The sequence below is a fragment of the Scyliorhinus torazame genome, chromosome 19 (genome assembly GCF_047496885.1).
Source record: "Scyliorhinus torazame isolate Kashiwa2021f chromosome 19, sScyTor2.1, whole genome shotgun sequence".
In the NCBI taxonomy this organism is placed as follows: Eukaryota; Metazoa; Chordata; class Chondrichthyes; order Carcharhiniformes; family Scyliorhinidae; genus Scyliorhinus; species Scyliorhinus torazame.
This window is the reverse complement of record NC_092725.1, coordinates 142,441,516-142,454,396: the sequence shown is the minus strand read 5'-3', so window position 1 is coordinate 142,454,396 and position 12,881 is coordinate 142,441,516. Positions and strand designations below refer to the sequence as shown.

Below are 12,881 nucleotides of genomic sequence, written 5' to 3'. Positions count from 1 at the left end.
AAATCACTGAGTGTCTTTAAGACAGAAATAGATAGGCTCTTGATTAATAAGGGGATCAGGGGCTATGGGGAGAAGGCAGGAGAATGGGGATGAGAAAATATCAGCCATGATTGAATGGTGGAGCAGACTCGATGGGCCGAGTGGCCTAATTCTGCTCCTATGTCTTATGGTCTTATGGTTGTGGGACAGGTGATGTTGGCTACGTTGTGGGACAGGTGATGTTGGCTACGTTGTGGGACAGGTGATCTTAGCTACGTTGTGGGACAGGTGATCTTGGCTACGTTGTGGGACAGGTGATCTTAGCTACGTTGTGGGACAGGTGATCTTGGCTACGTTGTGGGACAGGTGATATTGCCTCGGTATTTTTTTGCTGCCTATTATTTCACTGCTCCACCACACTCCCGGCTGTCTTCTCAAGTTCTGCTCTCAACTTTAGGTCATCCAGAACTCCACTGCCCTTCACCATCACAGAACTCCCCATCACCCTTGTGCTCATTGACCGACACCAGCTCCTGGTTAATCAACAGCTTGATTTTAAAATTCTCATCCCTCTTTTCAACCCCCCCTTTGACTTTGCCTCTGTCTCCTTCAGCCTGATGTGTTCTCCTCTAATTCTGACCTCATCCCAAATTTAATCAAGGAGATAAAGTACTTCAGTCACAAAAAATATTCAGATCATGGCTTTGGAAGGAGTGATCATTCGTCGCATTGTCTATAGGTGCTTTCATAGGGTCAGCTTTCAATATTTAGTGGTAATATCCAGCACCCTTACTGACTATCGCTGTGCTGTCAGTTGGCTGTGGAGGAGAAAGTTTATACAACTGGATATACAACAACCAAAAGCCATCTGCTTGGCTTCCACCAAGGACCCTATTCTCCAGCCCCTGATGCTTGCTTAAGCTTAACCTGATAGGACAAATATCTTCAATGCCTTGTTTGACCCTAAGCTGTTTCAAAGAATGTATCTATCTGCCACTAAAAAGACCTACATAGCTCTCCTGCCACCCTGTCCGCCATTCCCCCTCATCACTGCCTGTGAAGCCGAAGGCAAGTCCTACAATCCAACAAATTCAAAATCTTTTATTTCCATTCACAGATCCCACCTTGAATTGTCCTTCCTGACCCTGCAGCTTCCAACCCACAGTCTCGACACATACACTCTGCTCACAACTTTGATCTCCTTTGCATCTTCAGATCCAGGTTCAGTGGCAGATCCTTTAACCATTTTAGCCCCTGACATTCTTTCCCTAACTCTGTCCAACTTGCTATTTTCCACAAAGGTTACAAAACAGAACACTGTGCTAGCCTTCGGACAGCAGAACTTTGACTTTTCAGCAGCCGAGAGATTGGTTGGCTGGTGGCCAATGAATTGGCCAAAAAGGCTGTATTCTGCCCAGTAACAGGTGGTAATTAGATCTTATCTGAGTGAGATGATTTTCAGAGAGCCTGGGGAAGGGACACAGTGGTTAGCACTGCTGCCTCACAACTCCAGGGACCCGGGTTCAATTCCAGCCTCGAATGACTGTCTGTGTGGCGTTGGTCTGTTCTCCCCGTGCCGGCGTGGGTTTCCTTTGGGTGCTACGGTATCCTCCCATTGTCCAAAGATGTGCGGGTTAGGTGGATTGGCCACGCTAAATTACCCGTTAATGTCCAGGGATGTGCAGGTTAAGTTACGGGATTCATAGAATCATAGAATTTGGGTCAGCACGGTGACGCAGTGGTTAGCATTGCTGCCTCACGCGCCGAGCTCCCAGGTTCGATCCCGGCTCTGGGTTAATGTCCGTGTGGTGTTTGCACATTTTCCCCGTGTTTGCTTGGGTTTCGCTCCCACAACCCAAAAAAGATGTGCGCAGTAGGTAGATTGGCCACGCTAAATTGCCAATTGGGTACTCTAAATGTATTTTAAAAACAATTTTTAAAAAAGAATCATAGAATTTACAGTGCAGAAGGAGGCCATTCGGCCCATTGAGTCTGCACCGGCCCTTGGAAAGAGCACCCTACTTAAGCCTACGCCCTATCCCTGATAGGGGATTACGGGAATAGGGTGAGGTGGACACTTGTCAATGGGCAGAATGCTCATTTGAAGAGTCGATGCCGACTCGATGGGTTGAATAGCCTCCTTCTGCACAGTAGGGATTCTATTCTATTCTCAGCAATTAAGCTGCTTCCCCCCCTCGTGTACAGAAAAGGCACATAGCTGTACACAGAACCTGCATGAACCTACAGTGAAAACCTTGAACTAAAGAACAGTGCTCGGAACAACCACCTGAAACAAAGACTTTTTCGAAGAATTATTGGTTAATTTCAATTGTGTCGCGACTCTGACTCAGTGAGGCTGGGATTGACCACGCACTAGTCCAGGAGGTCGCAACAATCTCCGTGAACTAACTTGGGATATTTTGCTTTGTTAAAAGCACGATATAAAAGATAAATTTGCAAAATACTCCCGACTTATCTTTCTTGGGTGCAAACCTTTCATCCCCTCTGTGAGAAGAGATCTGAGACTGAACTCTATATTTCACTGGTGGGATTAGGAATCCAGTGTGGGAAATTAACGGAAGCATTGATTTCCGAAGTAACGAATTTCTGTTGATTATTGTTTGCACCATTGTGATCTATAGTCTAGGTAACGGGAAAATGTTTTTATATTCTCAGTACTCACGAACATATAAATCAGGAGGGCCGCTTTGTGCTGCAAGCTTGCTCCGCCATTTAATAACATCGTGACTGATCTGATTGTAACCCCAACTCCACGTTCCAGCCCACCCCCAATAACATTTCTCCCCTTTGCTTATCAAGAATCTATCTAGCTCTGCCTTAAATACATTCGCCGGCCCTGTCTCCACTACCTTTTGAGGAAAACATTCACTCGCCTCGGAGAGAAAAAAGTTCTTCCCGTCTCGGTCCTAACTGGGCGACTCCTTATTTTTAAACCATGGCCCCCCAAGAACTGATTGTCCCACAAGAGGAAACATCCTGTCCACGTCCACCCTGTCCATACTCCTCGGGATCCTGAATGTTTCAAGCAAATTGTTTCTTCCTCTTCTCAACTCCAACAGATACACGCCTAGCTTGTTCAACGTTTCTTCCTGAGACAACCCACCCATTCCATGTATTAGTTTAGTAAATCGTCTCTGTACTGCTTCCAATGCATTTACATTCCTCCTTAAATAAGGAGACCAATACCGTACGCAATACTCCAGATGTGGTCTCACCAATGCCCTGTATAACTGGAGCATAAGCTCGCTACCTTTTTATTTAATTCCCCTCGCAATAAATGACAACATTCTACAAGCTCGCTAATTACTTTTGCCTTTTGCGATTCATGGACTAAGACCCTGGGATCAGAATTCTGCAATCTCGCAACGTTTAGATAATGTGCCTTTTCATTTTCCTGTCAAAGTTCTCACATTTACCCTGCATCATATTCCATTTGCCGGGCCTTTGTCCATTCGCTTTCTCTTCCTACATCCTTTTGTAGCCTCTTAGTCTCCTCTTCACGTCTTGCTGTCCTACGTATCTTTGAGCCCTTAGCAAATTTGGCAATTCGGTCCCAAGTAATTTAGGTCAAACATTGAGTCACCCTCACTGATCCCTGTGGCACACCAGTTAGGGTTAGGGTTGCGTTTCCCGATTCTTTCAGGAGATTCCGTTGGGTTGGAAATCGCACCCGTGGAAAGTTGTTGGCAGAAACTTTGAGAAAAGGTTCAAGCAGAGTAATGGCCATTGCTAATGCAGCCAGTGGGAAGAGCTTTTTTTTATCTGTTGTGTCTGTATTATGTTTGCAGTGCAACTGAAGTATGTCTGGTAAGGTGGTGACTGTGGTATAGTCACAGCTGTTCGCTGTTGTAGACAATATTCTTGCTGTGGTTTAAGTGTTTGATTGCCTTAGAATGTGATATCTATACCACAGTGTGGTTTTGCACAGGAAAGGAAACACTGGATGGTGGAGGTCTTGGAAAAAAAGATGACGCGAGCTGACATGAATTGTAAATTAGTTTTTGGGAGGGCAAATGTCTGAAACCTTTTGCTTTAAAATGAACCAGCCTGTTTTCCCCGTCTCACAAAGGTTTTGTGTTTCCTAAGCGGAATCTAGGCACTGATAAAATGATGAGCTTTTTTAATTTGATTCAATTTGCAGAGAGAAAGTAATTACGAAAGAGATTGAGAGCTGCCCTGACTTGATTAAACCTGACTGTACTTGTCTTCATTCACAGTAACTGGTCATTAAATTGTATTGTCAGAGTTTAGCCATGTGAATATAACTTAAACGAAAATGAGAATGGAATAGTTTCATGTACTTTTTGCCTTGCAAATTACTCCTCCAATTGAAAAGTGACCTATATTCAATAAGGTAAATTTTTGTTTTTGGGTGATTCAGAATTGCCTTTTGGGTTTTGAACATAGAACATACAGTGCAGGAGGAGGCAATTCAGCCCATTGAGTCTGCACCGACCCACTTAAGCCCTCACTTCCACCCTAACCCAATAACCCCTCATCCTTTTTGGACACTAAGGGCAATTTATCATGGCCAATCCACCTAACCTGTACGTCTTTGGACTGTGGGAGGAAACCGGAGCACCCAGAGGAAACCCACGCAGACACGGGGAGAACGTGCAGACTCCACACAGACAGTGACCCAGCGGGGAATCGAACCTGGGACCCTGGCGCTGTGAAGCCACAGTGCTATCCACTTGTGCTACCGTGCTGCCCTACCGTGATTGCTTTTATGAAATACAATAAATATGGTATTATACCTCATCAGCAAATCATCTAACCGAAGAAGAGTTGGTAATTACTGGGGACTCTCATGTAATAACCTATGGAGACTGTTCATACAAAATTAGAGAATACAGAATGGAAAATGCACTTGTATATCTTGGCCCACCAGTGATTTGGATTCAACCCTATTTATGATCAGAGACGAAGTTCAAAGACTGGAGTGGGAGAATATGCCCAATTAATGGCATGCTTAGCTCTGGACTAACATGGTTGACTCTTAAATGCCCTCTGAAATGGCCAAACAAGCCACTCAGTTGAAGGGCAACGAGGAATAGGCAATAAATGCTGTCCCACCCAGCGACGTCCACATCTCCTGCATTAAAAAAATTTAAAGCTATAGAGTACAAATCGACTGTGCAAAGAATCTGAGTTAAACCTATATTTATTAATGCATGGGGGAAAGTATTGATATACCAGCATCTTACACTATTATGCCACAGAGCTATATCGGTTATTTTTCCGTTAATTACAATAACTATTGCGTTTATCTCCAGTAAACAGAAAAGGCATCTGGGTCTGGTAGAAGGAAGCAAACATTGTCTTAGTTTTAATTCAGAAATAATTTTAATAATTCATTAGACAGGTGCTACATGGTGCTTTGCGTCCACAATTCCAACATTTTCATCTGTTAAATTGGATTGCAGGAATTCAGAATTCATGATGGTTTTGCTGTAAAAAGCAGTCCGAGCCTTCATTTTGTTCGGAAAATAATTTAAGAAAAAAAAATCACAGTTTTGAGGAATTATTTTTTCTTCAGGCCCAATGCACTGACGTGTGCTGGAGTGGGTTGGTTTTGTGCCTGTTGATAATTCTGGTCGTGGGCTGTGACGCTGCAGAGTATAAAGATGCAGGGCAAAGGCCAGGTGGTAGATAGTCCACAGGCAGGCTGATAAATGATTAGCTTGACCCAATAGGGAACAGGGGGCTCTGTGGCTTTCATGCCCTTTCTATGGCAGCACAGTGGTTAGCACTGTTGCTTCTCAGCACCATGGACCCGGGTCCGATTCCCGGCTTGGGTCACTGTCTGTGCGGAGTTTGCACGTTCTCCCCGTGTGTGCGTGGGTTTCCTCCGGGTGCTCCGGTTTCCTCCCACAGTCCAAAGATGTGCAGGCTAAGTGGATTGGCCACGCTAAATTGGAAAAAATGAATTGGGTACTCTCAATCTATTTTTTTTTTAATGATTGTCTGTGTCCTGATTTTTCTAATTCTCTCCACACAAACTACAGTGTAGCAAAGATTGAAAGATTTTGATGACATGAAGGTGCCCAGCATCGTCCTCAATGGCCAGACATGTGCTAACGCAAAGGCCATTGTTTGGAATCTGTGGGGGGGAAAAACTGCACTTTAAACACTTGTTAGCCGATGTGACCACTACACTGGACAGGGTTGTCCCAAAAAGCTGGCACATTTTTGGAAGTTTTTGCGCAGAATATTTATTGAAATCTTTCCTTTTCTGTGGAGAAATAGCCAAACAAATTTTAAACCATGCCACTTAACACCCTTCTTGTGAGAGTTTGCACAATTGGCCTTCTGAAATTCCTTATATACACACCGACTGCATTCCCTTCATCTACCAAATGAGTCACTTAGAATCATAGAATCTCTACAGTGCAGAAGGAGACCATTCAGCCCATCAGGTCGGCACTGTGGTATTAGTATACATTAACATTTTTTAATTTAGAGTACCCAGTTAATTTTTTCCAATGAATGGGCAATTTAGCGTGGCCAATCCACCTAATCTGCACATTTTTGGGTTGTGGAGGCGAAACCCACGCAGACACGGGGAGAATGTGCAAACTCCACACGCACAGTGGCCCAGAGCCGGGATCAAACCTGGGACCTTGGCGCCGTGAGGCAGCAATGCTAACCACTGGGTCACTGCGTTGCCCATGGTAGTATACATGCCAGTAAAGTAAAATGTACACAGAAAGCCACTAGAGGGAGCTAGTCTCAGAAGTATATAAGGGATGATGCAGAGCCTTGTGGGACAGAAGGTTGGAGTAGGTGGGGGAAGCAGGAGCTGAGCTAGAAGGACTGAAGATAGTAAGAGAGTAGTTTATAATGTTAGTACTGTTTAATAAAATAATTTTGTTGGTTTACAAGACTCGTTCTCTGATCAACACGACACATCGAAGTTATCCGGATAGAGCAAGGCAGAGAGCAACACATGCACGACTCTCTGAAAGAGCACCCTACCCAGGCTCCTGCTATCTCCCTGCAACCCTGTACCCTACTTAACCTGTACATCCCTGGACACTGAGGGACAATTTCCTCATAGCCAATCCACCTAATCTGCACATCTTTGGACTGTGGGAGGAAGCCCATGCAGGCTCCGGGAGATCGTGCAAACTCCACACAGACAGTCACCCGAAGCCGGAATTGAACCTGGGTCCCTGGCGCTGTGAGGCAGTGGTGAATTGCCTTCCTGAACCGCTGCAGTCTCTACGGTGTAAGTACACCCACTGTGCTGTTAGGGAGGGAGTTCCAGGATTTTGACCCAGCGGCAGTGAAGGAGTGGCGATATATTTCCAAGTCAGGGTGGTGAGTGACCTGGAGGGGAACCTCCAGGTGGTGGGGTTCCCAAGTATCTGCTGCTCTTGTCCTTCTAGATGGTAGTGGGTTTGTAAGATGCTGTCTAAGTAACCGTGGCAAGTTCCTGCATTGCATCGTGTAGATGGCACACACGGCTGCCACTGTTCGTTGGCGGTGGAGGGTTTGAATGTTTGTGGCAGGGGTTGCAATCAAGCAGCGCTGCTTTGTCCTGGGTGGTGTTGAGCTTCTTGAGTGTTGTTGGAGCTGCACTCATCCAGGCAAATGGAGAGTATTCCATTACACTCCTGCCTTGTGCATTGTAGATGGTGGACAGGCTCTGGGAAGTCAGGAGGTGAGTTACCTGCTGTAGGATTCCCAGCATCTGACCTGCGTTGGTATCCACAGTATTTATATGGCTAATCCAGTTGTTTCTAATAAATGGTAACCCCAGGAAGTTGATTGTGGGGGATTCAGCGATGGTTATGTCATTGATTGTGATGAGACGATAGTTAGATCCCCTCTTGAGGGAGATGGTCATTGCCTAGGATTTGTGTGACGTGAATGTAATTTGCCACTTGTCAGCCCAAGCCTGGATATTGTCCAGGTCTTGCTGCATTTGGACAGGGACTGCTTCATTATCTGAGGAGTTGTGAATGGTGCTGAACATTGTGCAGTCACCCGCAAACATCCCCACTTCTGACCTTATGATGGAGCAGCTGAAGATGGTTGGGCCTAGGATTCTAAGAAACTACTCACCTGATATTATACTAACTGGTTGATAGTTCATTTATTCGTCTTTCCCTCCTTGAACTAGAGAGCTGTGATGGCTATGTGGATCCGTGCATATTGGTACAATGAATGAGCTTTTGCTTATTTTTTCTGGTTTCTTTAAATCGCCTCAAGTGCTCACCTTTAGGACGCAAAGACATAGCCACCCGGGTCAAATATTTTTGTACATTCATCAATTCTAATTTATTCCATACCCTTCCATTCTGATCTATACTTGGAATCTGATGCAGTGTCCCAAAACCGTGAACCCAGCCACCCTGCTTGAGTCTTGTAGCCATGAATTAACTTTCCTAACCTTTTCCCCCTAAACCTTTCCAGCCACTATCAGTGGATGTAGAATCATAGAATCATAGAAGTTTACAGCATGGAAACAGGCCCTTCGGCCCAACCAATCCATGCCGCCCAGTTTTTACCATTAAGCTAGTCCCAGTTGCCCGCACTTGGCCCATAACCCTCTATACCCATCTTACCCATGTAACTATCTAAATGCTATTTAAAAGACACAATTGTACCCGCCTCTACTACTACCTCTGGCAGCACATTCCAGACACTCACTACCCTCTGAGTGAAGAAATTGCCCCTCTGGGCCCTTCTGAATCTCTCCCCTCTCACCTTAAACCTATGCCCTCTAGTTTTAGACTCCCCTACCTTTGGGAAAAGATGTTGACCTTATCTATGCCCCTCATTATTATGTGATCGAGATTACCATCCTTGAGGGTTGATGTACAACCGAATGCCTAACTCCTTAAGCATCCTCTGAAAGATATCAAATATTCTTCTATTCTGTGAGGAGGAAAGATTCATTGCCTTTCCAGAAATGTTTTATTCATACCTTAATGCTGCCCTGGTATCAGGTGGATGAAAAGATGAACTGAACTTGCAGCATTCACCACTTGTGGTTTGAACAACTTCCCGAATAATACTGTTTCCTTTCTAGTTGTGCACCTTATTGTTGAACGCACATTTTGTGTTTTTTGTGCAAAATAGGTCATGAACTGCGATGGCACTGGTAGACGGGTCCTTGTTGAGGATAAGTTACCACACATCTTTGGTTTCACTCTTTTGGGCAATTACATTTATTGGACAGACTGGCAGCGGCGTAGCATCGAGCGTGTTGACAAAACATCTGCTGAGCGTCAGATAATCATTGACCAGCTGCCCGATTTGATGGGTTTAAAGGCCACAAACGTGCATCAGATCTTAGGTAAGTAAAGACCCGAATGGCCGACCCCACTTTTTTTTTTTAAAGACGTTTCTTTTGTTCTTGGTGTTTCCAAGCTGGATAAAGACAATTGAATAAAACTGGTAAGGCCGCAAAGAAGCAGTTTTGAGTTATCAATGCGAATGTTCTGCAAACAGGCCTTCCTCCGTTGTGATGGCACAGATTGTTTGGTGACGGGAGGATGGTAATTTAAAGTACGAAAAGCTGTTATCACTCATTTTAACCTTAAGGGGCTAATCCAAAGGGTAATTTTTTAAGGAACAATCCATTTTAATTCAAAACAGTGTTTGAAAAAAATAGCCTTCATTCTTTTTTAGTTTTTTATAAACACTGCTTCCTCTTCTGTTGAATTTGTAGGATATTGCTTGGGCAGATATGTATTAATAGTTTAATAATTCAGGTAAACCACAGGGAATTATGTTAGAAAATAGTGACTCTGCTGCTATTGAAATTTGTTATTACGAATATTTATTTGAAATCTCTATTGTCCCTGAATCAATATCTTTTGCAGGTAAACTAGGTTGAGTTTAATATGTTTTCAGGTACCAACCCATGTGCAGAAGATAATGGTGGATGCAGTCACCTGTGCTTGTACAGACCCCAGGGTGTACGATGTGCCTGTCCAATAGGCTTGGAGCTCATCAGGGACATGAAAACCTGCATCGTACCAGAAGCTTTCCTCCTCTTTTCTCGGAGAGCAGACATCAGAAGGATTTCACTCGAAACGAACAATAACAATGTGGCTATTCCACTGACTGGGGTAAAGGAAGCCTCTGCTCTAGATTTCGATGTGACTGACAACCGGATTTACTGGACGGATATTAGCCTGAAGGTATGAGAAGCATTGCTGCTGCCACTGCTGCTTTTCTGGTATCTGTGTCTCTCTGAGCTGCCAGGGCTAATGGGCTCCCGCAGGATGCTGCGGGAATAGTAATTGCAGCTTTGGTGTAAAAATAACCTGTTCTCCTATCACGTTGGGAAAGAAAACCGTGATCCTGGATAATGCAGTTGAATATTTGTATTTTTTTTTAAAAGAGCAGTTATTATTCTAATTCAAATGAGAAGGAGAAAAGAAAAAAACCCTTTTGTTTAAATGTTTCAATTTATTTATAATTTAATGCATCCCATGCAGCTTTTAGTAATGAAAAACATGACATTGGAGACCATGGATCCAAGGATTTGGATTACTTTAAAGGTCTATATTTCTCTGTAATTAGTGTGAGCAGTTTGGAGGGTGAATTTTATCCTGGCTATAGCACTGATATAAAGTTGACGCAAATTATTTAAGCATATTTTAACTCTTTGGTGACTTCAACTGAAAGTACAAATGATTTTGAAGATGGGAAGACAATAACATTAACCTGTTATGTTGTATATTTTCCTTAATCCATAGAAGTAGGCCATTCTTTAAAAGTCCAAGTATATGTTTGCAGATTAAAGTCATTTTCAAAGGGGAGAAAGTAAAGCTGATTGTCACCACCACGCTCCAGATACCAAGAAAAAAATAGCAAAGAGGATCAGCCTCTCGTTACCTTTCATATCCTAAATATGTTTAAGCAAATCTAATGTACCCCTGTTCTACGTTGCAGACGATTAGCAGGGCTTTCATGAACGGGAGTTCCCTGGAGCATGTTGTCGAATTTGGGCTTGATTACCCTGAAGGAATGGCTGTAGACTGGTTGGGAAAGAACTTGTACTGGGCAGATACAGGAACCAACCGAATTGAAGTGGCAAGACTAGATGGACAGCATAGGCAAGTACTGGTGTGGAAGGACCTGGACAGCCCCAGAGCTTTGGCGTTGGATCCTGCTGAAGGGTAAGTCAGCAAAGCTGTTAAGTGGCAATTTCATTCTCCTAGCTTTGAAGTAAAATCAAACATTCCTGAAGATGTCCCAAAAGCACTTCATTAACATTGATGATCAATTAGTCCAGCCTTTCCCAAAGCGCCGATTCAATCAAATGGGAACAAAGTCCCACAGTGAGCTTACATTCCTTGTATTGTTGGGAGAGGTGAAGAGAATTGTAGAATGTGGTTTCCTCACACACAGACAAAAGTCCATCCTAATTAAAGATATTTACTCCATCTGGTAAAGCCGTGGACCCAGAGAGCACCGGGATACTGGCTGAAGGGTGGCCTGAGAAGACCTGTGTCTCCTTAGGTGACAGTGCAGCAAAGCATTTGGTTACCATTTGCCATAACACTCTGCATGGGGGTTTTAAACAAAAATCTCCGCATCTTCAGCAGAATGAAGTGGTCCTTGCTGGTTACGTGATGATGAGTTGTGTTCCAAACGCTGACCTCGATGCCCTGTGCTCTCCCCACCTGTAAGACCTGCTCAACAGGCACTTCACATTTCTCACCCCCCCCGAAAAGCTGCCACAGATCCCCAGTGATTCACAGATCCCAGTTTGAGAATCGCTGATGCAAGGTACAGCAAGTAATGTGAAGTTTTAAATATCCTTTGGAGTTCTTTTTACCATATCCGGTATTTTTTGCAGTTTGTATCAGTGACCTGTTCTCATACCAGCACTTTGCTGCTTAACTGATGGGATGGATATGAAATTCGGGCACGGGTGACTCAATTGCCCTCATTAAATTTTCTTCAGCTTCCTGCCTCCTCTGGCAGAAGCACCAAGCTGTTTCTTTTTCTACAACGTAGCAATGAGTAGGATCTCCACTTGACCAGCAGTGTCGTCACATTACATTGTAAAACACCTTGCAGCATTTACTGAAATAACTGTTTGGCAGAATATGTTTGTAACTGCACCATTGGCGTGTATTTTCTTAGGTTCATGTACTGGACCGAATGGGGTGGCAAGCCAAAGATAGACCGAGCTGCCATGGATGGAACAGGGCGCATCACCTTGGTGCCAAACGTTGGCCGAGCAAATGGATTAACTATTGACTATGCAGAGCGGAGACTCTACTGGACAGATTTAGATACAAGTCTGATTGAATCCTCCAACATGTTAGGTAAATTTGTAGTGGTATGACTTTCTTGAATTCAGTATTAATTTTGTTCTATATCTTTTGTGATCACATTGAGGAGTTGCGAAAAATGTTTTTGTAAGTTTTAGACAGCATCGTCTATGAATTCTGTGGTTACGGTTTCATTGGTAACATTTATAAAAATGAGCGATTGGACTGTTGAGTGTTTGACCTGGAAAATGACCTGCCTAATACAATGTTAACTGATTGTCTTGCAGGTCTGGACCGTGAAGTTATCGCAGATGACTTGCCTCATCCTTTTGGTTTAACCCAGTACCAGGACTATATTTATTGGACGGACTGGAGTCGCCGTAGTATTGAGCGAGCTAACAAAACGAGTGGCCAAAATCGCACTATTATTCAAGGCCACTTAGATTATGTTATGGATATACTGGTATTTCATTCTTCGAGGCAAGGCGGTTGGAATGAGTGCGCTTCAAGCAACGGACATTGTTCTCATTTGTGTTTAGCTATGCCGGCTGTTGGTTACGTTTGTGGCTGCCCTGCTCACTACTACTTGAACGTGGACAACAAAACTTGCAGCCGTAAGAAATATTTCTAGTCCCT

The 12,881-nt window shown here is 43.9% G+C and overlaps 1 protein-coding gene across 1 annotated transcript in view; it reads left to right on the top strand.

Annotated features, from left to right (window-relative positions):
• lrp6 (low density lipoprotein receptor-related protein 6) overlaps positions 1-12,881 on the top strand; it is a 218,511-nt gene that overhangs the window by 181,795 nt on the left and 23,835 nt on the right. Inside the window, exons 7-11 of the mRNA XM_072485350.1 lie at positions 9,091-9,307; positions 9,868-10,157; positions 10,915-11,141; positions 12,115-12,299; positions 12,533-12,859. Of these exons, the coding sequence (XP_072341451.1) occupies positions 9,091-9,307; positions 9,868-10,157; positions 10,915-11,141; positions 12,115-12,299; positions 12,533-12,859 (1,246 nt within the window). The remainder of the gene's footprint in view (positions 1-9,090; positions 9,308-9,867; positions 10,158-10,914; positions 11,142-12,114; positions 12,300-12,532; positions 12,860-12,881) is intronic.